Raw genomic sequence first — 26,889 nt, forward strand, 5'->3', positions numbered from 1 at the left:
ACGGACGGTCTGACTGCGGTGTATTACAAAAATTTCCAATTGGAAATGATAAAGCCATTAAAGGAATTGTTTCAGACAATTCAAAGGGGAGGAAGAGTGCCTCCGTCTTGGAGAACTGCTTTTATCTCTCTGATTCCAAAGGAAGATCAAGATGTCACTCAAGTAAGGAATTACAGACCAATATCACTTTTGAATACGGACTACAAGATATTTGCTAAGGTTCTAGCTAATAGATTGATGAGGGTTTTGCAACAGATAATTCATGGGGACCAAACTGGGTTTATTAGTGGTAGACAAATGAAAAATAATGTGAGGCATATAGTAGATTTGTTGGAATTTTTGGAAAGGAACAACCAGATCCCTGAGGCGCTGATTTTTCTAGACGCCGAAAAAGCCTTTGATCATCTGGATTGGCAATTTTTGATGAAAGTATTAGATAAAATGAATTTTGGGGATAAATTTTTGCAAATTTTTGCAAAGAATGAAGGCTACTGCTAAGCTTGTAAGCCGCCCTGAGTCTTCGGAGAAGGGCGGGATATAAATGGAATAAAAATAATAAATAAATAAATAAAACCAATTAGGGCGTTATATCAAAAACAAACAGCCCGAATAATAGTAAATAATAGTTTGACTGAAGTATGATGGGGGTCTCCCAATACTCCCATGTAACACCTCTGCTCCGTGAGCTGCATTGGCTTCCAGTTGTCTTCCGGGTGAGATTCAAGGTGCTGGTGATGACCTATAAAGCCCTAAATGGCATGGGTCCGGTTTATTTACGGGAGCACCTTTTGCCGGCGTTAACTTCCCATCGCCCTGTGCGCTCCCACAGAGAGGGCCTCCTCAGGGTGCCGTCGGTCAGGGAATGTTGACTGGCAGCCCCCAGGGGGAGAGCATTCTCTGTGGGCGCGCCTGCCCTCTGGAATCAGCTTCCGGTTGAGCTCCGAATGGCTCCCGACCTTCTCTCGTTTCGCTGCGACCTGAAGACTTGGCTATTTGAACTTGCCGGCCTGGAGTGAGGGACTGGGATTTTAGATCTTAAATTTTAAAAAATTTAAATTTTAGAATGTGTTTATTGTTTAGGGCTATTTGATTTAATTTCATTTTAATTTTTATACATTATGTGTTGTTTATAGTGTTTTAATTGCCCTGTACACCGCCCCGAGTCCCTTCAGAGAGGGGCGGTATACAAATCCAAATAAAAAATAAATAATAAAAACACATTATAATGTACATTAATAACCCATTGCAATGAGGACCATGTGACATAGTAGAATCCAATAGGACAGCTATAGGCCAATGGCAAATCAATCAGGTCCAGTCCCAACCTTTTATACCCTTTCTCGTTCTAAGACTGTAGTCAGATGGTCCGCTCTGACTTTTTCCCACGGTTACAATACTTATGTTCCAAATATACATAGAACTGTCTACTTTGCAATTTCATATTGCACAACAGTCAGCAGATTACAAATAGAATGTTAGTAATGTGAAACAGTATAAAGTTCAGGTTTGCTCCAGCCTCATCTTGTTATATGAAAGGACTATATTTTCATCTCCCACGGTGTTTTTTTAATGCTCTTGGTGGGGTTCCTCCAGAAAAGGAAGTGCATACACCATCCCTCTCCTGATCTTGCAGAACAATTGATTTTTGCTTTTGGTACCTCAAACCCAACTTCCCAATGTCTGCTATGCTCAGCTGTGTCTTGATCCTGTTTTTCACACAGATTCTCAATCAGATTCTTGCTCATTTCAACTCGAAGTATCTTGAGTTGAACTGAGTTGTTGCTCTGCTCCCGCAAAGCCTACCAGATACTTTCCAGAAGCATTTGGGTTGCAGCACATCAGAAGCATGCCAGGCTGGGGAAAAGTAGGATACCAAATCTGACCTGCAAAATTCTGGACCACTGTTATAGCAAAAAGGCAGAGATGAATTTATTTATTCTAGTAATAGAATTAGACAAGATCTAAAGCCCTAGGAAAGCTGCTGTATGGCTCTCCTATAATTTCAGAGCATTATCAGTAGGATGTGTCTTAAGAAAGGAGGGGAAAAGAAAAGGGGTGTAACTTTTCTTTTGTAAATGGCTCCTCCCATCTTTCAGAAAATACTTGATTTCCAGGCATCTAAAGTCAGAACTGGAGAAGATGGCAAGTAAGTGATTTTGAAATGCTTCTTAAAATTAATTATTTTAGTGCATTGCTCAGAAGCTACCTTATGGACTTGAGTATTCTCCATTTCTTCCATTTTAGATTAGATTTCCTTGACTAGTAAATTCCCCAATATCAGCCTTCCTCAACTGGATGGGCACCAGTTATATGAGATTACAACTCTTATTCTGATAGCATGTATTGTAATTCAATGTATCTGGAGAGCATCAAATTGGATGAAGGCACTCTATTTTGACTAGGAAAACTATGGTGGAAAGCAGAACCATTGCATCTTTAAGTGATAGTATAAAAAGAAGTCTTTTTTCTCCATCTTTTTGCTCAAGCAGGGCTGATTGCAGGCTTTTGAGGTTTAGGTAAGTTTGACAAACAGGATAGAAGCAAAGTATCTACATGCCAATAAGGCTAAACTACCTTGTATTTCAAGCTTTTGTGAATATTTATGGAATGATCATAGGTACAAGTGTTAAAATTTTAAATATTTCCAAAGTGAGATTTCTAGTGTATAACAAAACCTTCTATGTTTAACGTTTCTTTTAGCAAATAAAATTATTTATTTATTATAGTTTTATAGGCTTAGGAACTTTGCAGTCTGTTCTTGAAGAACAGTGTAGGTCTTTGATATTTTATGGCTAAATAACATGACTCACTCTTTTGCCTAATAACAATTTATAGTGCTAGCTGCAGTCATTTATTCTATTTATTAAATGCAAGGTGACTCCTGGCAGCTCCTCCTACCATCATTGGTAGTCATCCTATCATAATTGGGTCACAATAATTAACTATGGACAGAGCTTTACATGATTTCAACAATGCCTGGGTGATGCTACTGTATGAAGATGTTCTACACCATCACTGCAGAAACGGTCTAAAACAAAGAAAGTGCATATACTGCATGCTCTTCTGGATGTGATTGTGACTGTGATTGACACCTGCTGTCCTGAGAATGACTCTCTCCCAACTTTCCTCTATTTTGCAGAATGCACTTGCTCTGACTCCTTTAGGGCTCTAAACATCCGCCAGCCCTACAATTTTCTTCTTTTTGAGTTGCTGTGATCTCTTTCACAGTCATTCAAGGTTTAGTTCCTGTGGCAGCGATTTCAACAACTTTGGGAATTTTCTATGTCATATGTCTAGGGGCAAAGAGGAAGGAGAAGTAAAAAAATTTTTTTTGCTATTGTATGGAGAAACAATGGAGAGAGACTGAAAGAAAGACAGAAGGAGGGGAAACAAGCAAAACATACATAACACAATTGTGGGGGTTATGTTTTATTTTATTTATTTTTATTTTATTAAATTTATATACCGCCCTATTCCCGGAGGACTCAGGGCGTGTACAGGGAAGATTAAAACAAACATACAAAAATTAAAATCAGATTAAAACAATTAATTAAATAAAGTCCCCGAAATTTAAAACTAAAGCCTAATAAAAAATTAAAACCCCTCAGCCTGGGCCAGACAGCTCAAAGAGCCAAGTTTTCAGGTCCCTGCGGAATGAGCGAAGGTCGGGGGCAGTCCTAGGTTCCATGGGGAGTTGGTTCCATAGGGCCGGCGCGCCCACAGAGAACGCTCTTCCCCTGGGAATAACCTGCCGGCATTCCTTAACCGGCGGTATCCTGAGAAGGCCCTCCCTGTGGGAGCGCACGGGACGAAGGGAACTTGATGCCGGCAGCAGGTGTTCCCTCAGATAACCTGGACCCAAGCCATTTAGGGGTTTATAGGTCATCACCAGCACCTTGAATCTCACCCGAAGGGCAACCGGAAGCCAATGCAGCTCGCAGAGTAGAGGTGTTACATGGGAGTATCGGAAAGCCCCCATCACAACTTGCGCGGCCGCATTCTGCACCAGTTGAAGCCTCTGAGTGGTCCTCAAGGGCAGCCCCATGTAGAGAGCGTTGCAGTAATCTAAACGGGAGGTCACGAGCGCATGAGTGACTGTGCATAGGGCATCTCGGTCCAGATAGGGTCGCAACTGGTGCACCAGGCGAACCTGGGCAAAAGCCCCCCTGGTCACGGCTCCTATGTGAGATTCAAAATTGAGCCGTGAATCCAGGAGGACGCCCAAGTTGAGAGCCCTATCAACGGGGGGTAACACCTCACCCCCCATCGTTAAAGATGGAATAGTCTGGGTAACCTGAGATGCCGGTATGCACAGTTTTTATAAGGGTGATTGAGATTTTTATTTAAATTTTTTTTCAAGAGGGATATAATTACACTAACTTGGCTGGAGAAAATAGGGTAACCGCCCTATTTGTGGATGATCCACCTATGGATGATCCAGATTTTTCCTGCCCAATTGCAGTAGCCCTAGAATGATAAAAGGAAAGAAGATTCCAGTTCTAGGGCAAGTATTTTTATACACACACATTGTCCTGTCCAGGTTTGTGGAGCTAGAGTAACCAGCTTCTGACATTCCCAATTTATATTAAAATTTGACAGTTAAAGATTACTTTCCCAAATGATTTGCAAGTAACTCACATCAAACCTATGCTTTCTTCAAGGGCTGAGGCTGGTCTTTGCTCTTCTGGTTATTCTAATAGTAGTAAAGCCTCAAGAGGCAGATAACCTTTCTTTACAAGGTAAGGACTTTCACTTTAGAAACGCTTTTTAAAATAGAGTTGCAATGTCAGTAGAGGTCTGCCTGTGTTCGCATTTTTGTAAAAATGCATTTTTTTCATCATTTAAGAACAAGCTGCAGGAACAAATGTGTTTTGATTGCCTCCATGTATTCAACTCACTGCAGCAGGAAAAAACATGATCATTTAAGGATAATTTGCTAATGTTTGAACCAATGCAGAAATTCAATCTGCATTTCCTTTCTTGGTGGACACTCAGAAGTCTGCCAAATATCCCTAAGGCAGTATTTCTGAACCTTGCTGGCTGTAAGACCCATGGATTTCATCTCTCAATTGTGTGGCTGCTATTATTTTGATTATTATTTTGATGTCCCTTGCAAAGAACTCTCATTGGAAGCAGAGTTTCTAGTAGTTGCTGGGATGATGTCTGTGCATCATAGCATCTCTGTGAAAATGATGGAATTGGTACATGCCAAATCACATGAATGCTAAATCTAATTTATATCATTTGCATGAAAGCATATGACACATGGGCTGTCCCAGATTCCCTATATCAACACTCCTGTTTAGAGTCTATTCCAAATCTTTGGTAGTATTACAGTATAGAGAAGGACCAACAAGAGATACACACCCTTAACAACCTATTACATAGGCATGACCTGTGTAAGCTTTTCCTGGTAGATCTCAGACACCCATCCATATCATTAGTAACTGACAAGGTTTAAAGTACTGTGTGAGCACAGAGTCAATTTTAATAGATGATTACTTAAAGAAATATACTATTGATATTACAACAGGGCTTCTCTGAGCTGGTGGCTTCTAGATATGCTGGAATGTAAAGTAGAATTCAGGTTATGGACCAGGTTAGCGAAGCTATATTCTCATTAGTTTGTTTTTGTGGGATTTGATTGAAGTGTCTCCTTCAACAAAATGCAAACCAAGTGTCTCTTTTAGACATTGCAAAGAAATTGGAAACCCGATTCCTTCTGCAGAATGTGGAAGAAGCCAAGAAATTAGTAGATGCTGCCTATGAATATACCCAGAACCGGTAAGATTTTGTACAAAAGTTCCAGAAGCCAAGTTTATTTTGCCCTTTCTCCATCTACTCTGTTTGATGAAGATTTGCTGCGTTGTTTACTAGGTGACTTCTCCGTGTGAAAGTTCAGACAAAAATTCAGGCAATGTGCCATTTTGTTTTATCTAGAAAACATGGCTATTTCTGCCAGTTACAAACTGATTTAAGTATTCCAGTTATTCCTGTTTTTATTCCATATCTTTACTGTGCATGTTTTGCTACAGCTTTTGTACTGTGGATATTTTTATTGTTCATTGCGATTGTGAATCCCATGGTATGACATTGATTTGGAATAAAAATACCAACAGGCATGCCTCCCCGTCCTTAGAAGCACAGAAGCCTTGCATAATCAAATCCATTTTAGGCAATAAGAAAAAAATCAAAGGGCGAATGATGACATGAAGAAATGTAAAGTATTAGATTAGGATTATGAAGCCCTAGTAGTTCATCCCTAGATTTCATTAGATAACATCAGGAAGTCTCTGCCTCTCAAGTTAGCCTCTCTGGCTGGGTCATTGTAACACACACCTTGTGGGAGGAAAAGCTTTTATTCTGAAGTCTTGATATAGGTATTTTCTGATTCACCAGGCTAGAAGAAAAATTAAGGAAAGAGACAGTACGCCCTTCAGATATCCTAGTGTCTTTCAAACAACCTGCAGGAAAAACTCGGTTGCATGTGAAAGCTGCTCATTATAGGCTGGTGACCTTGGACCTCTTGAAAGAGAAGCTGCAGGATGTATTTCCTCAGGAATTCAATATCACAGGTATCTTTGAACTAAAACACTAACCAAAAGTAAAGGTAAAAGTTTCCTTGTCAGTTGTGTCCAACTCCGGGGCATGGTGCTCATCTTCGTTTCTTGGCCGAGAGAGCCAGCATAGTCCAAAGACATTTTCTGTGGTCAAGTGGCCAGCATGGATATATGCCAAAGGCACATGGAATGCTGTTACTTTCCCACCCAAGTGGTACCTATTAATCTACTTGCATTTGTGGGCTTTCAAGTTGCTAGGTGGGCAGGAAAAAGTAACCAAAAGTAACAAAAAAAAGTAATCAAAAGAAGGGAAAATAAAATGCTGGGTTTTCTTCCATGCTTAATTTACATTCTTTGCTATTTGCACATCATAACTTCTGCAATGAGTTAGCTTACCATAGACAAATCAAAACTAATGCTGAGTGTTTCATTCTGAAAACTCCAACCCCAATGTTTATAGTATAAGCTTTTAAAATATCAAATGGTGCTCATAAGTATTCAGCCTCACACATTAGCATCTCATGGAAACTAGGTTGTCCTTTAGCATTATGTCCTTCTCTACTTCTTGTAATACAGTTTCCCCAGTGGAAAGCAAACCTATATGAAGGAAAACTCTGTAGGAAAATACATCCATTCCTGGAAAGTTATATACAGAGGTGCACTACAGATTTATTAGGGGAAACTGTTTGCAAAAATTATGTGCATTTGTCAAAATTGTAGATAAAAACTGTATGTTTTGAAAAAATGTGCAAAAAATGCATTAAAGATGCCTGCAATCTATTTTTTTCTAAAAAAAAAATCTCAAAGTTATAGAAGAATAAGATGAACTAAATATGAGGAACTGAGAAGAAACTGAATTAACAGATTTACCCATTCATTTTGACCGCAGAGTACATGTACATTTCTTGGCCAATCATCTTCAAAGAGGAAGCAAAAGAGAATTTTTTTTTATCTAAGTATTTAATCATTTTATTTTTAGACGTTAGCTGGTGATTGGGTGGGGCAACCAAAAATGACATGGATAATTATTATTTGTATTAAACTAATATTTTATATGGAAGCATCTGTCTTCATAAGAATTTCATGGGAAATCTTTTCAGAGAATGCTTTTGATTGTCTTTTTTTTCTCAAATCTCATCCTATGCATCAAGAAGACTTGTTTGTTTTCTTTATCATTTTCAATAGTTTTATGATGCGTTATGTAGATTCAGTTGCATAATAATGCATGAGACTGAATTAAAACATTGCCTAGAGCCCTTCTTTAACGGAGATGGGCAGTTTAGAAATATGAAATATAAACAAAAATAAAGAAATCTCTGCAAGGTACGCCACAAAGAAACCTTAATGCTGATATATCTATATTTGTATTACTTTTTTAGTGCTTTACCAAAGCCTATAAGAGCATTACATGTTGAGAAGAACATTGGGAAACTGGAGATGATCCAGAGAAGAATGGCCAAGATGGTGGGAAGTTAGAAATTAACTCTTATTTATTAACATTACCCAAGGGATAGGTCTCTTTAAATTTAGAGAAGACAAGATCTTCAAATTGATAGGAGAAGCTAGAGTAGAGTGTTCTTAATTGTTCCTAAGGATGGATGGAAATTAAAGAGAAAGAGATTGGGACCTTACAAAAAAACCCACAAAAACCTATAAGAGCTGCTAATCAATGGAACATCATTTGATGGTTGTCCCAAAGATATTTTTTTCAAAAGACAACTGGATTTTCTTGTTTTTCTTTGAAGACGTTTTGCTTCTCATCCAAGAAGCTTCTTCAGTTCTAACTGGATGATTGAGAATGGAAGGATTTATATTCCTTGCAGATAGCTTGTCATTTGCATCCTTTTAGAGAGCCGTTGAGGCCACTTGAGGGTTTGTCTGTGTCCTCAGGGTCACCTCAGTAGTGCAAATGGGTGTGGAGCCTTCTTGGAACTGTTGAAAGGACTGTGTTGTGGAGCTGTGCTTTTTGCAGGATTTTTCTGCCCTATATCCATTCTGCAAAAAACATCATCAGAGAATCTCCATAGACATGTGATGGGAAGTGGTGGGTTCTTCTACCTTAAAATCATTTAAGGACCACCCAAGTAGTCATGCTTCAGAGATGCTATACTTGTATTCTGCTTTGCAAGATCCTACATTGAGCAACAGATTGACTTGAAGACTTCAAGATAGCTGCTATTGAACAACATGTTTAACTTGGCTACTACTTAAACCATTTTCTGAATTTGCATAATACCTTGACTCCTAAAACAGCCACATAACCTACTAATCCTTACGCACGGACAAAAATGAACCAGTTAAAATTAACCAAGCTTAGCTTCTTTTAGGAATGCAACCATTAAGTTACTGATTACAGTAGAGCAATTGGTTGGAGCTGTTCTGAATGGTATTTAATAGCTATCCAACATCTCTGAAAAAGATGTCTGAAAAATGTTTCACCTTTTAACCCTAAGGTTATTTTTCAAAAGGACATTGTTTTTTTCTTGAAGATGTTTTGCTTCTCATCCAAGAAGCTTCTTCAATTCTGTTCTTCAGTTTTTCACTTCAGAAGTGAAGAAGCTTCTTGGATGAGAAGCAAAATGTCTTCAAGGAAAAACAAAGTCCAGTTACTTTTGGAAAAAGCACTTTTGGGCAACCATGACTGGGATGACTGAGAATCTCCATAGACTTTTGCCTTTTAAATTTTCTCATCCTTACAAAACATAAATCCTGCTTTTGGCTTTTAAAGTATAATTCAGAAGGCAAGTGACTCTAGTCTTGCATTCTTCTGTCATTTTTGCAGCCCTGAAGTCTAAATCCCTTTGTTTTCCTACAGATGTGCTCTCCCCTTCCCAGATGCAAACTATCTACAAGGCAAGCGGATGTGCTTCCCAAGAGATCAGTACACAAGAGTGTGATGAGAAGAACCCTTACCGGACCATTACAGGCGAATGCAATAACCTGTATGATTCTAGAATAGAAACGGACAGTCTTTTGGTGGCCAAGACCCTAGCCTAGTTGTTTTTAAGTGCTAAGGGCTGCTAAGTGAAGAGGGTGACATTTTGGGAATACTATTAAGGGTTTCTTTCTTTAAAAAACGGTGATGTTGAGTTTAAGACTCACATTAGTTTTCATCCATTACACATCTCAAAATGGCCAGAAAATGTAGTATCAGTTTCTGATCATTGACCAAGTACTGGTCATAAGAGAATAGCATAGAGTAGAATAGAGCTGAAAGGGACCTTGGAGGTCTTCTAGTACAGCCCCCTGCTCAAGTAGGAGGAACTATACCATTTCAGACATGTGACTGTCTAGTGTCTTCTTAAAAACCTCCAGGGTTAGAGCGCCCACGATTTCTGAAGGCAAGCTGTTCCACTGGTTAATTGTCCCCACTGTTAGGAAGTTTCACTTTAATTCCAGGTTGATTCTCTCTTTGCTCAATTTCCAACCATTGTTTCTTGTCCTGCCGTCTGGTGCTTTGAAGAATAATTTGACTGCCTTCTTCTTTGTGGCAGCCCCTCAAATACTGGAATACTGCTATCATGTCACCCCTGTTTCTTCTTTCCTTTAGACTAGCCAAACCCAAGCCCTGCAGCCGTTCTTCATATGTTTTAGTCTCCAGGCCTTTGATCATTTTAGTTGCTCTTCTCTGAACTTTTTCCAAAGTCTCAACATCTTTTTTGTAGTATGGTGACCAAAATTGGTTGCGGTATTCCAGGTGTGGCCTTACTAGGGTTGTATAGAGCAGTACTAATACTTCACGTGATCTTGATTCTCTGCCTCTGTTTATACAACCTAGGAGACTTCAAAAGCTGCCTGGGTCTCAGGTTATTTTCCCACTCTTTCAGTAGAGAATATTGTGGATGCAAGAGCAGATGCTCTGCATTTGGAAACTTACTGATTTGGTCCTCAGCCTATTGTGCTTAAGAGGACATGATGGGAAGTCATAAGAAAGTCATCAGGCTGCCCCATGGAAGCTTCCACTCCAACAGTGAGGTCATGTAGCACTCTTTAACCTTTTCTGATTAGCAGCAGAATTGGGACTTGTCCATGTCTAGAATAGCATGAACCACTTCCTATTGCTGGGAGATTTACTCCTGGAAGACAGTAGGGCTGCCCATAGCTGATGGGAATGGTCTGGTCTGGCAAAGAATAAAACATTCCAAATTTCTCCAGAATGTGCCATCTCTGAAATTGGCACATACAACCTAGATGTGTTCGGTCAACTCAACCAGTTGAATTTTATCCCACAAACTAAGGTTAAATAAATTAAAGTTTAGCATGATGAACAAAATCAGTTGCTGAATCAGGAACAAGCTCTCTTCAAGTGTGGAGTGTCAGTCTAGCTGGCTCTCCGTGATCTCAGCCCTCTTCCCTATAGAACAGCTATTATTGTTCAGTTAGGATTACACTAGAATGGAGTTGGCAGTAGATGTCAACACCTGCCAATCTTGGGTGACCTTGGACCCATAGGGTGGAATACAGGATAGTTGGCTATACAAGGAAGTTCAAGATGCCTCCTGGAAAGTGAGAGCCAAATTACTTTTATGACATGCCCATTGCTAAGAAGTTTGTTTGTATACCATCCTCAGGAAGAAGCTGGTTACCCAGGCACCTTTTCTATTTTAGTTTGTAATTCAACATATGAGACTCCAAATACAGGTAGTCCTCAATTTACAACAGTTTGTTTAGTGGCCATTTAAAGTTACAACGACCTTGAAAAAAGTGACTTATGACTGTTTTTCACTTTTACAACCACTGTAGCATCCCCATGATCACATGACCAAAATTCAAATGTTTGGCAACCAGCTCATATTTATGACAGTCGCAGTGCCCTGGGGTCATGTGATCACTTTTTGCGCCCTTGTGGCAATGGAAATCAATGGGGAAGCCGGATTCACTTAACAACTGCAGTGATTCACTTAACAATGGTGGCAAGAAAGGTCCTAAATTGGGGCAGAACTCACTTAACAAATGTCTCACTTAGCAACAGAAATGGGTTCAATTGTAGTCGTAAGTTGAGGACTACCTGTATTGGACTTTCTTCTGGAACTAAACCTGAACATTTAATCAGAATATGGATGATGTATTTGCCGTAACATGTGTGAGTACAATTGAGCTTTATTACTGGATTACATTGTGTGTAAACCAAGTCTTATTGCTTTTAAAAACTCTTCTAAACAAACTTTTGGGTTTACTGAAAATTTGCAGGAGAATTCCTACTTTGGGGGCTAGCAACCGCCCATATGCCAGGTGGCTGCCGCAAGAATATGAAGATGGCGTCTCTCTCCCACGTGGCTGGACAGAAACGAAGCTGTATTCTGGATTTCGTCTGCCCTTAGTAAGATACAGTCCTTATCTTTCTTTAATTCCAGGATGCTTAGTTTGAACAGAGGAAGGATCCAGGGTTTTAAGGGTCAAAAACATTTAAAAGGGGAGGAAAGAGACCAAGAGTTGAGGCAAGGAGATTAGAGGAATGGAATAATTGATGTAATTGAAGGATCATAGCCAGAAATGTACTAAGGAGTCCTAAATTTGTCTGTCAGAGCAGGAGTGATCCAGGTATAGTTTAGGTCTGTAAATGATCTGGTGCTTTTGTGCAACAGTTATAGCAATAGAAAACAGGAATAGAGTGGCATTTTCATGAAACTGGCAAGAATCATATCTTATACGGTAGTTTTGCAAATGAAAAGACAGAGGCTTCATTATGGCCAAATCCTGACACATTTAAATAAACTTTGAAGGTGTAACATAAATATATCAAGTATGCAAACAACTTTGGTGCACATTGGGCTCCCAACTTGCTGAGCAGCCCTGAACAACCACAACTTAGGCCTTTGATCTGTTATATCTCAAAGACAAGACAAATTAAGAGGGAGATACAGTGTAATTTATAGCACAGCCTTGATATAATTTTTGAAAAACTGATCTGGATGACTTTATTATGATCACTTCCTACTAGGTCACCATGCTAGCTGTGCTGTCTTTGTAATATAGTTATTCTTCAACTTACATCCATTCATTTATTGACTGTTTGAAGTTACAACACTTACGATCATTGCAGCATCCCCATGGTCATGTGATCAAAATTTGGTTGCTTGGCAACTGGCCTATATTTATGACAGTTGCACTGCCCTGGCATCATGTGATCACCATCTGTACCCTTCCCAGTCAGCTTCTGACAAGCAAAGCCAGTGGGGGGGAGGGGGGCAAGGGACCAGATTTGCTTAATGATTCACTTAAACAGGCTGGAATGATTTGCTTAGCAAGTGTAGCAAAAGAGGTCGTAAAATGGGGCAAAATTCACAACAACTGCCTTGCTTAGCAACAGAAATTGTGGTCAATTGTCAAGCTCAGTTGTGACCATAAGTCGAGAATTACCTGTGTGGTCAATGAATAGAAACAATGTTGCATAGATATTGTGGAGGGGGTACTACATAGCATCTAACACTTTGAAAATCTATCATAATTTGTTGCTCTGAGGATGAGACGGGTGGTCTCTAAATTTGATAAGTAAAGCAAATGATTATTGCAGGATTTTATTAATATTTGCTTATAAGGCAGGAGTTGAAAAATGATAAATCATAACCATAAATATCTAAACTTATATTTTGTCATGCTCAAAAGATGACAGACGTTCTGAACCTCTTTGGTATTCTTAAACACCGGCTGACACTGTCTCCCTTTTTTTCCAATGGAAGTTGAAAAATGAGAGGGACTTGAAATATTGCCAATAAGGCTAACTCCATGTAGCAATAATTGGCTAAAAGTGATAGCTTCATCCTTCTCAGCTGTCCAGCCTGACCAATCCTCAGCGCTTTCCAGGATGATTTAGTTTCATCATCCAAAAATACATTTTTTTTCTAATATACAGTGACCAAAGTCTTTTAAATCCTCCTGCTAGACAATTCTCCTCACAAATGAACCACATATGCTCATACTTCATACTCCAAGAGTGTACTACATTTAACATTTAACATTTCTTGGAGATCTGACTACCACAGCATGAGGGCTGAGGGCTGAATTTGGAGGAGTCACTGAGTACCTTCTATGGTTCTCTCCTTAATGGAATGATTTATTGTTGGACTCCAGAAGATGGTAGAGGACAGGAAGGCCTGGAGGAATGTTGTCCATTGGGTTGCGATGGGTCGGACACGACTTCGCAGCTAACAACAACAGGTTTCTCCTGCCTTCCAAAACTTTTTGATACATTTAGTGAAACACCCTGAGATACTTGATGCCCAGGGCTGTATTGTGCAGAAATTGCACCAAGGAATTGCTAATCTGGCATAAGAGTAGAGATCTGGAGGTTGAATGCATCATTGGCACCATGCACATAAAAATATTTTGTAAGCCCTAGGACAGAAGCAACAAGGGAAGAATAAACAAGAGGACAGAAATAAGCAATCCAGACAATCTCATGATCATTTAATCCGCTCAGTATCTGCAGGCCACTGAAGCTTTGTCAAAAGGGAGTGAAAGAACCAAGCACCCTGAAAAAAGACGTGTCTATTTGACTGGATGCTAAGCAGAAGCATTTCAGACTGGAATGTTCTATTGCAGGCCCTTGAAATTCTAATACCTAATATTAATAATTAACATATAATATTCTATTTGATATAATAATAAAATAAAATAAGATTAGATAATTAGATAAATCTCTTTTATTTAGTCCTTTTAGTTAGCTGCTTTTAATGAAGTTCCAGGGGGTCAACCATTTGTATTTAATTCTTCTGCCTTAAGACCTTGAAGTCATTCCTCTCTCTTGTTTCATCAAGAAGGAGACTCCTAGATCAGTGGTTCTCAAAGTTTTCTTCTCCACTGACCCCCTTTAAATATCTTTTGTGGCTGTGGACCACGACCACAAACCCCCCAAGACCTAACTCAAGATTTAAATCATAACATTTCTTTAAGCCTTCATAGACCCCCGCCCCCCTGATAACATTGTGGCTCCCCAGGGGTCTGTTGAGAACCACTGTCTTAAATTATTTCATTGGCAGTTTTTGCAAGTAAACCTTTAAATTCTTTCTCCTAAAATAGCATGTAGCAATTTGTAGCTGTTCCAGGTGGGGTTTCATAAACCCCTTTTCTTTCCTTCTGTCTCTGCCACTCTTGATAATAATTTCTTGGTAACAGGTCCGGAATGTATCCAATGACATCGTCTTCTTTCCTAATGTAAACGTCACTGATGATCCTTTCCGCTCAGTCATGTTTATGCAGTGGGGGCAGTTTCTCGATCACGATTTGGATTTTGGACCTTCTGTAACAGCGACCCTCACCTTCAGGAAAGGAATAGATTGCTTTAACAGCTGTGAGAAAGGGCCACCATGTTTTCCAATCCAGGTATGAGAAATTCTGTATCTACTTCTGCATGGATTAGCAGCCATCCAGAGACATTCAGGATGAGTGTCCCAAAGGTGCTTTTTCAAGAGGCAACTGGACTTCCTTCGTTTTTCCTTGACAACGTTTCACTTCTCATCCAAGAAGCTTCTTCAGTTCTGATTGATAAACCTCCAAGTGACCTCGACAACTCTCAGAGGGTGTGCCAACAACCAGATGACTGCAAGGAATATAAATAGTTCCATTCCCCACCATTCAGTCAGAACTGAAGAAGCTTCTTGGATGAAAAGAGAAACGTCTTCAAGGGGGAAAAAAGAAAATGCAGTTGCTGTTTTAAAAAGCACCTTTGGGACAACCATGACCTGGACGATTGAGAATCTCCATAGACATTCAGGATGAGTGGAAAGCTCATCAGCAGGGAACTTCTGAGTCTCCATACTTTCAGGGTTTCTACTGCCAACAACTTAAATTTGTCAGCCTCTGTTTTTTATCTTCCCAGTCCTTCCGAGTTCTGCTTTTCCAGCTTTATTTCAATCTCCCTGTCTACTTCCTTGGTGTCTAATCTAAGCATGTGCCAGTGAAGAGACAGAAAATATAGTTCTGCCAATGGATCTGGGGACCCAATAGTGATATGGAGCCCATCAAGAGGCTGGTCTGATTTTTGTCAGTAGGTTTGTCAGGGGCTACCACAAAGAAGAGGGAGTCAAGCTATTCTCCAAAGCACCTGAAAGCAGGACAAGAAGCAACGGATGGAAACTAGTCAAGGAGAGAAGCAACCTAGAACTAAGGAGAAACTTCCTGACAGTTAGAACAATTAACCAGTGGAACAACCTGCCTCCAGAGGTGGTGAATGCTCCAACACTGGAAGTTTTTAAGAAGAGACTGGACAGCCATTTGCCTGAAATGGTATAGGGTTTCCTGCCTGAGCAGGGGGTTGGACTAGATGACCTCCAAGGTCCCTTCCAACTTTATTATTATTATTATTATTATTATTATTATTATTATTATTATTATTATTATTATTATTGGTACATAGGGGTTTATTGGTTTTTGTACTAGGATTTTATCTTTATAAGTCACCTGGAGTCCAGTGTGAATGAGTTGGGCAGCCATACAAATTTCTTAATAAATAAATATTAAAAAGACAGCATTGCTGAACCACCATGTTTACTAGATCTAATCTCTTGATCTAACTTGAAGGTCTTCAGATGCTCACTTATGTGGCCATGATTACTCGGACTGATAAGGGTTAAAGTCCAAAACCCATCACCAAAAGTAACTCATTCCAGAAATGGATCCTATTTATACATTTTTCAACCATGCCTCCATTTTGTCATATGTTCCTTTTAAATATTAATGAGAGAAAGGGGGAAAGCATGAGGATAATGATGCCTACCTGTGTAAAACTGCAAGTGTTTGATATTCCTTTACGTGGCATATTTCTCTACTTGGCAGAATAAAGCAAATATGTTTTTTGAACCTGCGAATTTAAGCTTGTCTTTATATTTTTGCTCTAGATCCCACCCAATGATCCTTCAAAAAAGCAGTTTAAGTGTATCCCCTTTATGCGGGCTGCTCCTGCATGCAACGGTGGCTATGCCATTCGCAACCAGATCAATGCACTCACAGCCTTTGTTGATGCCAGTATGGTATATGCCAGTGAAGACAAGTGGGCAATGCAGCTAAGAAATTTCACAAACAACCTAGGACTGCTTGCTGTGAATAAGAAATTCAACGATCGAGGCCTTGCCTATCTCCCCTTTGGTGTTCCTGAAGGCTTTCAGGAAAATTGCCATATAACAAATAAAACCCTCAACATCCCCTGTTTTTTGGCAGGTAAGTAATTTGAACGGTGCATCATTTCTTCGGGGCTGCTCTTGCAAACTGAAGTCACATCTAGTGAAGGGGATAACAGGAAGACAAAAAAAGGAATAGATAGCTGCAACAAAGACGATTAGAGGACTGGAAGCTAAAACATATGAAGAACGGATGCAGGAATTGGGTATGTCTAGTTTAATGAAAAGAAAGAGTAGGGGTGACATAATAGCAGTGTTCCAATATCTAATGGGCTGACACAAGGAAGAGGGGGGTCAACCTAGTCTCCAAAGCACCTGAATGCAGAGAAGAAGCAATGGATGGAAAATAATCAAGGACAGAACCAACTGTCTATCCATTTATCGTTTGCTTCTCACTGGAGAAAGCAATTGTGTTTGGAAGACTTAGTGATTAAGGGAAACCAGGCTGTCAAAGAACATGGTGACTGAACACCATCAAGCTGACACCAGCCAGAGCATAGAAAAACTCAAATAGTGCAGGATCAGAAGATGTGGAGAAACCTGGCCCATAGAGTCACCAAGAGTCAGACTCGACTCTATTTCTGCTCATTCTCCATCTACCGTCTCTTCTCTCTGGGTGGGGATGTAAGAGTAAAATGGAATCAGGGAGCCTAGAGAGACCTTAATTCTGTGGGGCCAGTAGCATCATCTCTGCCAATAGTTAAAGAGAATGGCTATTCCTATTGCTTCCATTTAAACCAGTGTTTTTCAACTGTATCAACTTTAAGATATGTGGACTTCAACTCCCAGAATTCCTCAGCCAGCCTTACCTGGGGGGGGGAATTCTGGAAGTTGAAGTTCATACATTTTTATTTTATTTTATTTTTTTATTTTAATTCCATTTATATCCCGCCCTTCTCCGAAGACTCAGGGCGGCTTACAAACTTAGCAGTAGCCTTCATTCTATGTATATGCCTGCTTATTAGGGCTTTCACACACACACCCCAAGCGGCATTATTACAAAGTCAGCTTAATTGCCCCCAACAATCTGGGTCCTCATGTTAAGGTTGCTAGGGTTGAGAGACACTGATTTAGACAATGTGGATGATCTGCGGAGAGTTGGCTTAGCTTCACATAGCCTTGCAGAATCTTAAATTAATTTCCCCAAATTTGCATGCTGGCTGGGATTATTTGCATGACATGTTAACTCTTTCCCTTCATTTGCATAACTGTGTCACTGGAGAAAATCTACACAAGATATTTTTTTGGAGACATCCCTCCCCAAATGTCTGTTTCTTGTTCAGACTCCTCACCTGGAACAAAATATTCTTATGCAATTTCTGTTGATTTCTTATTCTGATTATTAAAGGTGACAGTCGAGTTAATGAAATGCCAGGGCTGCTTGCATTGCAAACACTTTTCATGCGGGAGCACAACCGTCTGGCCACTGAGCTGAAGAGGCTGAACCCACAAATGCGTGGAGAAGAACTCTATCAGGAATCCCGGAAAATTTTGGGAGCGATGATGCAGGTGTGGGATGAATAGTTCCATGACCATTTTTCACAAAATGAAGGAACAATTCTGTTTTAAGTGGCTTAACCCCTCTCTGAAGCCCAGAGTAACCAGCCCTATAGAATAAGACCATTAGGGTGCAACATTGAATGGCCTGAACATGACACTTGCCATCTAAATGTATTTATTTAGTGACAGGTAGTTCTCAACTTACAACCACAATTAGAATCAGAATTTCTGTTGCTAAGAAGGGTGGTTAAGTAACTAGCATCTGATTTTACGACCTTTTCCAGCTACCATTGTTAAGCGAATCACTGCAGTTGCTAAGTGGCTCACACCATCGTTAAGCAAATGTTGACTTCTCTCATTGACTTTGCTTGTCAGAAGCTGGTGGGGAAGGTTGCAGATGGTGATCACATGATCCTGGGATGCTGCAATTATCATAAATACATGCTGGTTGCCAAGCATCTGAATTTGATCACGTGACCATTCCTTGTGGGTCCGAATGAGGCTTTCCCAGCTAATGTCTCTTTCCTATGAATGGCTTTCCCCATTTGTGGAAAAGGAGTTACCAAAAAGAGAGCTTCAGTGGCAGCTTGACTTGCCAGGATTTGACCATTGAGGGTTGCAGTGCATCCCTACAGAAGGTGCACATCACTGGGAACTTAGTGTCGGCATTCTTATAAGGCAACATGTATGAAACAAGGTTCATGTGCAATTTCAAAAAGCTGGTTAATACCAGTTTAGGTCTGATAATAATTCCTCCCTCAGTGAGCCTAGCACCATGATTTAGAAAAGGGGTCTTAAATATTTGCTGACATAATATCCGTGTGCTGAGTTTAAAGTACAGGTAGTCCTCAGTGTACGACCTCAATGCAGCCCAAAATTTCTGTTGCTAAGCAAGACATTTGTTAAGTTACATGACCTTTCTTGCCATATGTGTTAAGTGAATCACTGCAGTTCTTAAGTTAGTAACATCATTGTGAAGAGAATCTGGCTTCCCCACTGACTTTGCTTGTCAAAAGGTTGCAAAAGGTCATCACATGTGTCCAGGACACCGTAACCATCATAAATATAAATTAGTTGCCAGGCGTCTGAATTTTGATCACATAACCCTGGGGATGCTGCAACAGTCATAAGTGTTAAAACAGTCATGAATCACTTTTTTCAGTGCTTTGTAACTTCGAACAGTCACTAACAAACAGTTGTAAGTCGAGGACTATCTGTATTCTGTCTTGTAAGCCTGCAAAAGTGATAGAAGCCAAATTAGTAATACAAAACACATATTTAAGAACAAACCTCATAGCATCACATTGAGGAAGACTGGTCTTCTGCTTCTAATATTCAGTGTAGTATTAGTGATAATCATTACTAATTAATTGCTTTCTTCCAATAGGTTAACTCTTCTTTTTGTCCTTTTGCTCTAGAAAATCACCTATACAGAATATATACCTGCCGTACTGGGGGATTCTAGTGCTCTGCCTTCCTACAAAGGCTACAATGACTCTGTGGATCCCCGAATTTCTAGCGTCTTTACCAATGCTTTCCGTTTTGGACATACTTCGGTGCGGCCAACTGTGCCTCGCTTAGACAGCCGTTACCGAGTTCTGAGTCAAACACCCTTAGAAAATGAGTTCTTTGCTACATGGAGAGTTATCCAAGAAGGTAAGTCCCATCAAGTGGTCAATTTTGGCTGATCTCAACAATGAAGCTGAAATGGACCTAGTCAGTTCTTGGATAGCAGAATCTGGGCGTTCTCCTGAATTTGCAGGTGCTGTTTGGAGTAGGCGGTAGCTGTATCCACAAGGGCCTTTGCGTAGTTTTGCATTGTGTACAAGTTGTGTCCATTCCTGGACTAAGAGGCCCAGCTCACAGTAACTCATGCCTTAGTCACTTCTTTTTTTATTGAAAAGTTTTATAAAAGTTACAATAAACCCCAAAACCAACCCACCCTAACCCCCCCCTCTCCTTCCCCCACTTCCCAGAGCTGAGTACAGGGTTACAATATATAATAATCATAATCTAACTAACATTGACCAACTGGCCTTCGCCCAGGTTCGCCTGGTGCGCCAGTTGCGGCCCTATCTAGACCGGGATGCCTTGCGTACGGTCACTCGCGCGCTCGTGACCTCTCGTTTGGACTACTGCAACGCTCTCTACATGGGGCTGCCCTTGAGGACCACTCGGAGGCTCCAGCTGGTACAGAATGCAGCCGCGAGAGTTGTGTTGGGAGTCTCCCGATACTCCCATGTTACACCCCTGCTCCGCGAGCTGCATTGGCTCCCAGTTGTCTTCCGGGTGAGATTCAAGGTGCTGGTAATGACCTACAAAGCCCTTCATGGCATCGGTCCGGAATACCTCAGGGAGCACCTGCGGCCGGCATCAACTTCCCTCCGCCCAGTGCGCTCCCACAGAGAGGGCCTCCTCAGGGTGCCACCGGTCAAAGAATGCCGACTGGTGGCCCCCAGGGGGAGGGCGTTCTGTGTGGGCGCACCGGATTTATGGAACCGTCTTCCGGTTGAGCTCCGGATGGCGCCCGACCTTCGCTCCTTCTGGCGCGATCTAAAGACTTACCTGTTTGAACAAGCCGGCCTGGCCTGATGGGTGATGGGTTTGGGTTTTATTGTTTTTTATGTATTTTAACTTAACTTATTGTTATAGTTTTTGGGCATCTTGTTTAATCTTTTTTAACTTTTGTATTCTTGTTTTTTAACATGTATTGCCCTGTTCACCGCCCTGAGTCCTTCGGGAGAAGGGCGGTATACAAATAAAATAAAATAAAATAAAATAAAATAAATATATAAATAACCAAGTCCATAATGTGCTTTAACTCCCCTTTAACATAAATATAAACAAATTAAAAGTAAACATAATAATAATAAAAACATAAACAAATTAATATCCTAATTATTAAACAATACAATATCCAAGTTGTTAAACAATACTAATACTAAAAATATGCCTTAGTCACCTCTTGATTGGGTTACTGCCGCATGCTCTACATGGGACTGCTCATGAAAAGTATGTCGAAGGGTAATCTGCCACAAATTGCAATGGCACAGACAGTTGTGGATGTTTGGCAGTCAAGACCCAATTGCTTCAGGAGCTTCTTTAGCTACAGGTATGCTTCTGGATGAATTCAAGATGCTGGCGGCTATCTTTAAAGCCCTTCATAACTTGGGGCTGGATTACTTACTCTCTCCACTGGTGTCTACCCACCTTGTTAGATCCAAAAGGAGTAACACACTCCGGGACCCATCCCACAGGAGAGTTTCATCTGACCCAGAAAGAGAGACTAACCCCTCTGAGGTTAGACTTGCCCTGACCCTGCTGGTCTTTCACCAGACCTTACAAGCTTGGCTTTGCCATCTAGCCTGGAGCCCCAACAGTATGGGTGAATTCGCTTCACGGCTGATTTGAATGTGGGCTGCTATAAATGTCCGCAGCTGCTCTTTTATGCTATTGTTGTTTTTTTTAAATTTTGGTGTTTTTACTGTTTATTTTGTTGTTGTTTTTGTTAACTACCCAGAGTCATATCTATGAGATGGGTGGACATATAAATTATGTATAAATTTAATTTTCTAAGATTAAATAATGTTTAAAGATAAATAAGGTTAAAAAATAACTGGGAATAATAAAGAAGTCTCTGCTTCAATGCACCTACACAAAACATATATGAAAATTTGACTGAGTTTTGACTGATAGCTAAATCAACTAGTTTAGCTGTCAAAATCTAGTGATTGCTTCCTCCTCGTCTCAGTTTCACACCACAACAAAGACAGTATTCAGTGGGTGTTTTTTCCACTGTCCAGTAATGTTTGATGGGAGAAATGACAAAATTAGTAGATCAGAGGAATGCTGTGGATATAATTTACTTGGACTTCAGTAAGGCATTTGATAAAGTAGATCACAACCTTTTACTTGATAAGATAGAAAAATGTGGGTTAGACAGCATCACCACCAGATGGATTAGTAGCTGGCTGACCGGCCGTACTTAACGTGTGATCCTCAATGGAACTGCATCTACATGGAGGGAAGTGTGTAGTGGGGTGCCCCAGGGCTCTGTTCTGGGCCCAGTGCTCTTCAACATCTTCATCAACGATTTGAATGAGGGGATAGATGGGGAACTCATCAAATTTGCAGACAACACCAAGCTGGCAGGAATAGACAACACTCCAGAAGACAGGCTTAAGATACAGGAGGATCTGGACAGACTTGAACACTGGGCACTATCTAACAAAATGAAATTCAATGGTGAAAAAAGTAAGGTTCTACATTTAGTCAAGAAAAACCAGATGTACAGATATAGTAAAGGGGGTACCTTGCTCAATAGTAGTAACTGTGAGAGGGATCTCGGTGTCCTAGTGGACAATCACTTAAATACGAACCAGCAGTGTGCTGCAGCTGCCAAAAAAAGCCAACACAGTGCTAGGCTGCATTAACAGAGGGATAGAATCAAGATCACGTGAAGTATTAATACCACTTTACAATGCCTTGGTAAGGCCACACTTGGAATACTGCATCCAGTTTTGGTCACCACAATGTAAAAAAGATGTTGAGACTTTAGAAAGGGTACAGAGAAGAGCAACAAAGATGATTGGGGGACTGGAGGCTAAAACATATAGAGAACGCTTGCTGGAATTGGGTATGTGTAGTTTAACAAAGAGAAGGGTGAGGGGTGACATGATACCAGTGTTCCAATATCTAAGAGGTTGCCACAAAGAAGAGGGAGTCAAGCTATTCTCCAAAGCACCTGAAAGCAGGACAAGAAGCAATGAATGGAAACTAGTCAAGGAGAGAAGCAACCTAGAACTAAGGAGAAACCTCCTGACAGTTAGAACAATTAACCAGTGGAACAACCTGCCTCCAGAAGCTGTGAATGCTCCAACACTGGAAGTTTTTAAGAAGAGACTGGACAGCCATTTGTCTGAAATGATATAGGGTTTCCTCCCTGAGCAGGGGGTTGGACAAGATGACCTCCAAGGTCCCTTCCAACTACTACTACTACTACTACTACTACTACTACTACTACTACTACTACTATTATTATTATTATTATTATTATTATTATTATTATTATTATTATTATTATTATTATTATTATTATTATTATTATTATAGAAATCCAGGGGAATCCACCAAATTTTGTCCTTAATATTCCCTATCATCATAAAAATTGGAGTTGCCCAGAAATCAGCAAATTTTATACCCCTTGAGTTTTCTGCTGGTTCAGCAGAGTTCTTCAGCTCAGCTGTGAAGACCTCTAAGGTTACCCACTCAAATGCTAGGCTGAGATCTAGAGGTGGGCATTGCTTTTCAATGTTATTTCCTCTCTCTTCCAGGAGGCATCGATCCCATCCTGCGAGGCCTAATAGGTACACCATCCAAACAACTGAGACAAGATCAGATAGTAGTAGAGGCTCTGCGGGACCGACTCTTCCAACAAGTTGCAAAATTGGGATTGGATCTGCCAGCATTGAACATGCAGCGTGGCCGAGACCATGGTCTATCAGGTAACAAGAGTAGAGTGTTGCCATTTTGTAGCAAAAATCAGAGGTTGCGGATTACTGCGAAATAGCCAAGAATAATGTGGAAAATTACAGCTCAGCCTTAAAGATGTTTTGAGATTGCTACATAGAATGATACTAGGGAGAACGCTATTTTTCAGATGAGCAGAACTCTTGACCGCCATTCTTGTTCTATAGGTTATAATGCCTGGAGACAATTCTGTGGCCTCTCACAACCTCGCAACGAAAATGAGCTGGCCCAGGTCCTTCAGAATCGTGAGCTGGCCAAGAAGTTCATTAAGCATTATGGGACGCCCAGAAACATCGACCTCTGGATTGGGGGAGTGGCTGAGCCCCTCATCCGGAATGGCAGAGTTGGGCCTCTGCTGGCATGTATCTTTCGGAAACAGTTCCAAAACCTTCGTGATGGGGACAGGTGAGCAAATAAAACCTGCCATTTTATTGTGGCTGTTTGGTCTTCTACAGTATATATAGCAAATGGGCCTAAAGTTGTTTCACTACAAAAAAGAAAAACAGAAAGTTGTCATGCTACACAGGGACAGAAGACATGCTTTGAATGAATTAAGGTTCAATTCCCAGCTTTCCCAAACACTTTATTAAACCTGGAAGGAAAATGGACACTAAAAAAAACTATATACACAAAAAACACAGGCAAAAATCTCTGTTTTGCTCAGTTTCCCATATTAACCTAGGGTTACCAACTCTAGCTGAAACCATCTCTGGAATTCTCTCCACTCTGTAGCCATCACCCCCAAATAAATAATTACTGATTAAAATTGATGTAAACATTAAAAAAGAGAAATAAAGTCATAGAATCAGAGGGCTGAAAGGGACCTTGGAGTCTTCTACTTCAGCCCCCTATTCAAGGTAGAGCCTTATCCCACCCCAGTCAAATGGCTGTCCAGTCTATTTTTAAAAAAATCTCCAGTGATGGAACACCCACAACCCCAGGAGGCAAGCTAAATAATAGGGAAGGGGAATAATTAGCTTTAGAAATAAAGGGTAGGAAAAAATGAGGATGAGAGGGCAAAACTGAATAGGGATAAGGTGAATGAAAAGGATCAGAGAAGAAAAGAAAAGCAGCAGGGAATCTATTGAAATATTTCAGAAAGAGTAAAATCAGGAGTCTCCTCAGGATTGGTTTTTTTTTAAAATCAAAATGGTGGCCATAATGCTGCAATTAAAACTCCAACCTATTTTATGTATATCAGACATTTAAAAATGGTTTGGTTTCAACAACAACAACAATAATAATAAAGTTGGAAGGGACCTTGAAGTCATCTAGTCCAACCCCCCTGCTCAGGCAGGAAACCCTATATCATTTCAGACAAATGGCTGTCCAATCTCTTCTTAAAGACTTCCAGTGTTGAAGCATTCACAGCTTCTGGAGGCAGGTTGTTCCACTGATTAATTGTTCTAACTGTCAGGAAGTTTCTCCTTAGTTCTAGGTTGCTTCTCTCCTTGATTAGTTTCCATCCATTGCTTCTTGCCCCGCCTTCAGGTGCTTTAGAGAATAGCTTGACTCCCTCTTCTTTGTGGCAGCCCCTGAGATATTGGAACACTGCTATCAGGTCCCCCCTTGACCTTCTCTTCATTAAACTAGACATACCCAATTCCAGCAACTGTTCCTTGTACATTTTAGCCTCCAGTCCCCTAATCACTATTGTGTCTGCCATCTTTACTCTTTGTCCATATCTTGTGGACAATAATATTCACAAGGCAAGAAATCCTCCCAGGGACTAGTAACTTTTAGAGGTGTTCATGGTTTTGTTCACAACATGCATCTACACTTGTTTATGTTTCTTGTTCATTTCTTTGTTTTCATAAGACGCTGTTGAATAATTACCACAGCTAGTAATTATTTGAGGGAAAAACCTTATTTTCCTTTTTAAGTAAAAATATATTTTAAATGTTGAGAAGCCCCTGCTTCTTGGGTTCTACTATATTACAGGGCAAAATGAGCCAATGACTTGATTTAGCTTCTACATGTCTTACTTGTTACAGATAAAACAGCAGTCCAAAAGAGCAAAATTTTTGGAACCGGATAAAAAATTGGTTGGAAGAAATATTATTACAAAAAAATGATTTAAAACCAGAAACCTTCTTATTAGGGATTATTAATGATAAACTCAGCAAAGAATCTTTTTACTTACTATTGCATATTTTAACTGCAGCAAGCTTGGCCTACGCCCAAAAATGGAAAAAGAAAGGAAATCCCTACTGAAGAAGAAATAATAAATAAAATTTTATCCTGCGCCGAAATGGACAGGTTAACTCTAGAGATTAAAAATAAAACTGAAACAGAGTATTATGAAATTTGGAAAAATTTGTACGATTGGTTAGAGATAAGGAGGAATGCTGAGATGACTATCGATTGATTAGTTGATAACGTAAAGACTTCTTTGTTGTTGTTAGCTGCGAAGTTGTGTCCAACCCATCGCGACCCTATGGACAACGTTCCTCTAGGCCTTCCTGTCCTCTACCATCTTCTGGAGTCCATTTAAGCTCACGCCTACTGCTTCAGTGACTCCATCCAGCCACCTCATTCTCTGTCGTCCCCTTCTTCTATTGCCCTCAATCTTTCCCAGCATTAGGCTCTTCTCCAGTGAGTCCTTCCTTCTCATTAGGTGGCCAAAGTATTTGAGTTTTAGCTTCAGGATCTGGCCTTCTAAAGAGCAGTCAGGGTTGATCTCCTCTAGGACTGACCGGTTTGATCGCCTTGCAGACCAAGGGACTCGCAAGAGTCTTCTCCAGCACCACAGTTCAAAGGCCTCAATTCTTTGGCGCTCAGCCTTTTTTATGGTCCAACTTTCACTGCCATACATTGCAACTGGGAAGACCATAGCCTTGACTATACGCACTTTTGTTGACAGGGTGATATCTCTGCTTTTTAGTGTGCTGTCTAGATTTGCCATGGCTTTCCTCCCAAGGAGCAAGCGTCTTTTAATTTCTTGGCTACAGTCCCCATCTGCGGTGATCTTGGAGCCCAGGAAAATAAAATCTGTCACTACCTCCATTTCTTCTCCATCTATTTGCCAGGAATTGAGAGGGCCGGATGCCCTCCGTGCCTTGCCTGCCTGCTTCTTTCCGCTGCGGAACGAAGCAGCCTGAACGAAGCAGGCTGCTTCTTTCCACTGCGGAAAGAAGCAGCCTTCTTTCCGCAGCGGAAAGAAGCAGCCTGCCTGCTTCTTTCCG

The 26,889-nt window shown here is 40.5% G+C and overlaps 1 protein-coding gene across 1 annotated transcript in view; it reads left to right on the forward strand.

Moving 5' to 3' along the window:
• Positions 1–2,069: 2,069 nt before the first annotated feature.
• The window catches only part of LOC310632711 (myeloperoxidase-like), a 32,093-nt gene continuing 7,273 nt past the window's right edge, over positions 2,070–26,889 (forward strand). Inside the window, exons 1-12 of the mRNA XM_083350093.1 lie at positions 2,070–2,146; positions 4,662–4,739; positions 5,691–5,784; positions 6,400–6,575; positions 9,376–9,502; positions 11,751–11,880; positions 14,676–14,882; positions 16,397–16,715; positions 18,024–18,184; positions 19,594–19,831; positions 23,509–23,679; positions 23,872–24,109. Coding sequence (XP_083206219.1) covers positions 2,140–2,146; positions 4,662–4,739; positions 5,691–5,784; positions 6,400–6,575; positions 9,376–9,502; positions 11,751–11,880; positions 14,676–14,882; positions 16,397–16,715; positions 18,024–18,184; positions 19,594–19,831; positions 23,509–23,679; positions 23,872–24,109 — 1,946 coding nt within the window. The 5' untranslated portion in view covers positions 2,070–2,139. The remainder of the gene's footprint in view (positions 2,147–4,661; positions 4,740–5,690; positions 5,785–6,399; positions 6,576–9,375; positions 9,503–11,750; positions 11,881–14,675; positions 14,883–16,396; positions 16,716–18,023; positions 18,185–19,593; positions 19,832–23,508; positions 23,680–23,871; positions 24,110–26,889) is intronic.

The sequence above is a fragment of the Vipera ursinii genome, assembly GCF_947247035.1.
Source record: "Vipera ursinii genome assembly, chromosome: 1".
NCBI lineage: Eukaryota > Metazoa > Chordata > Lepidosauria > Squamata > Viperidae > Vipera > Vipera ursinii.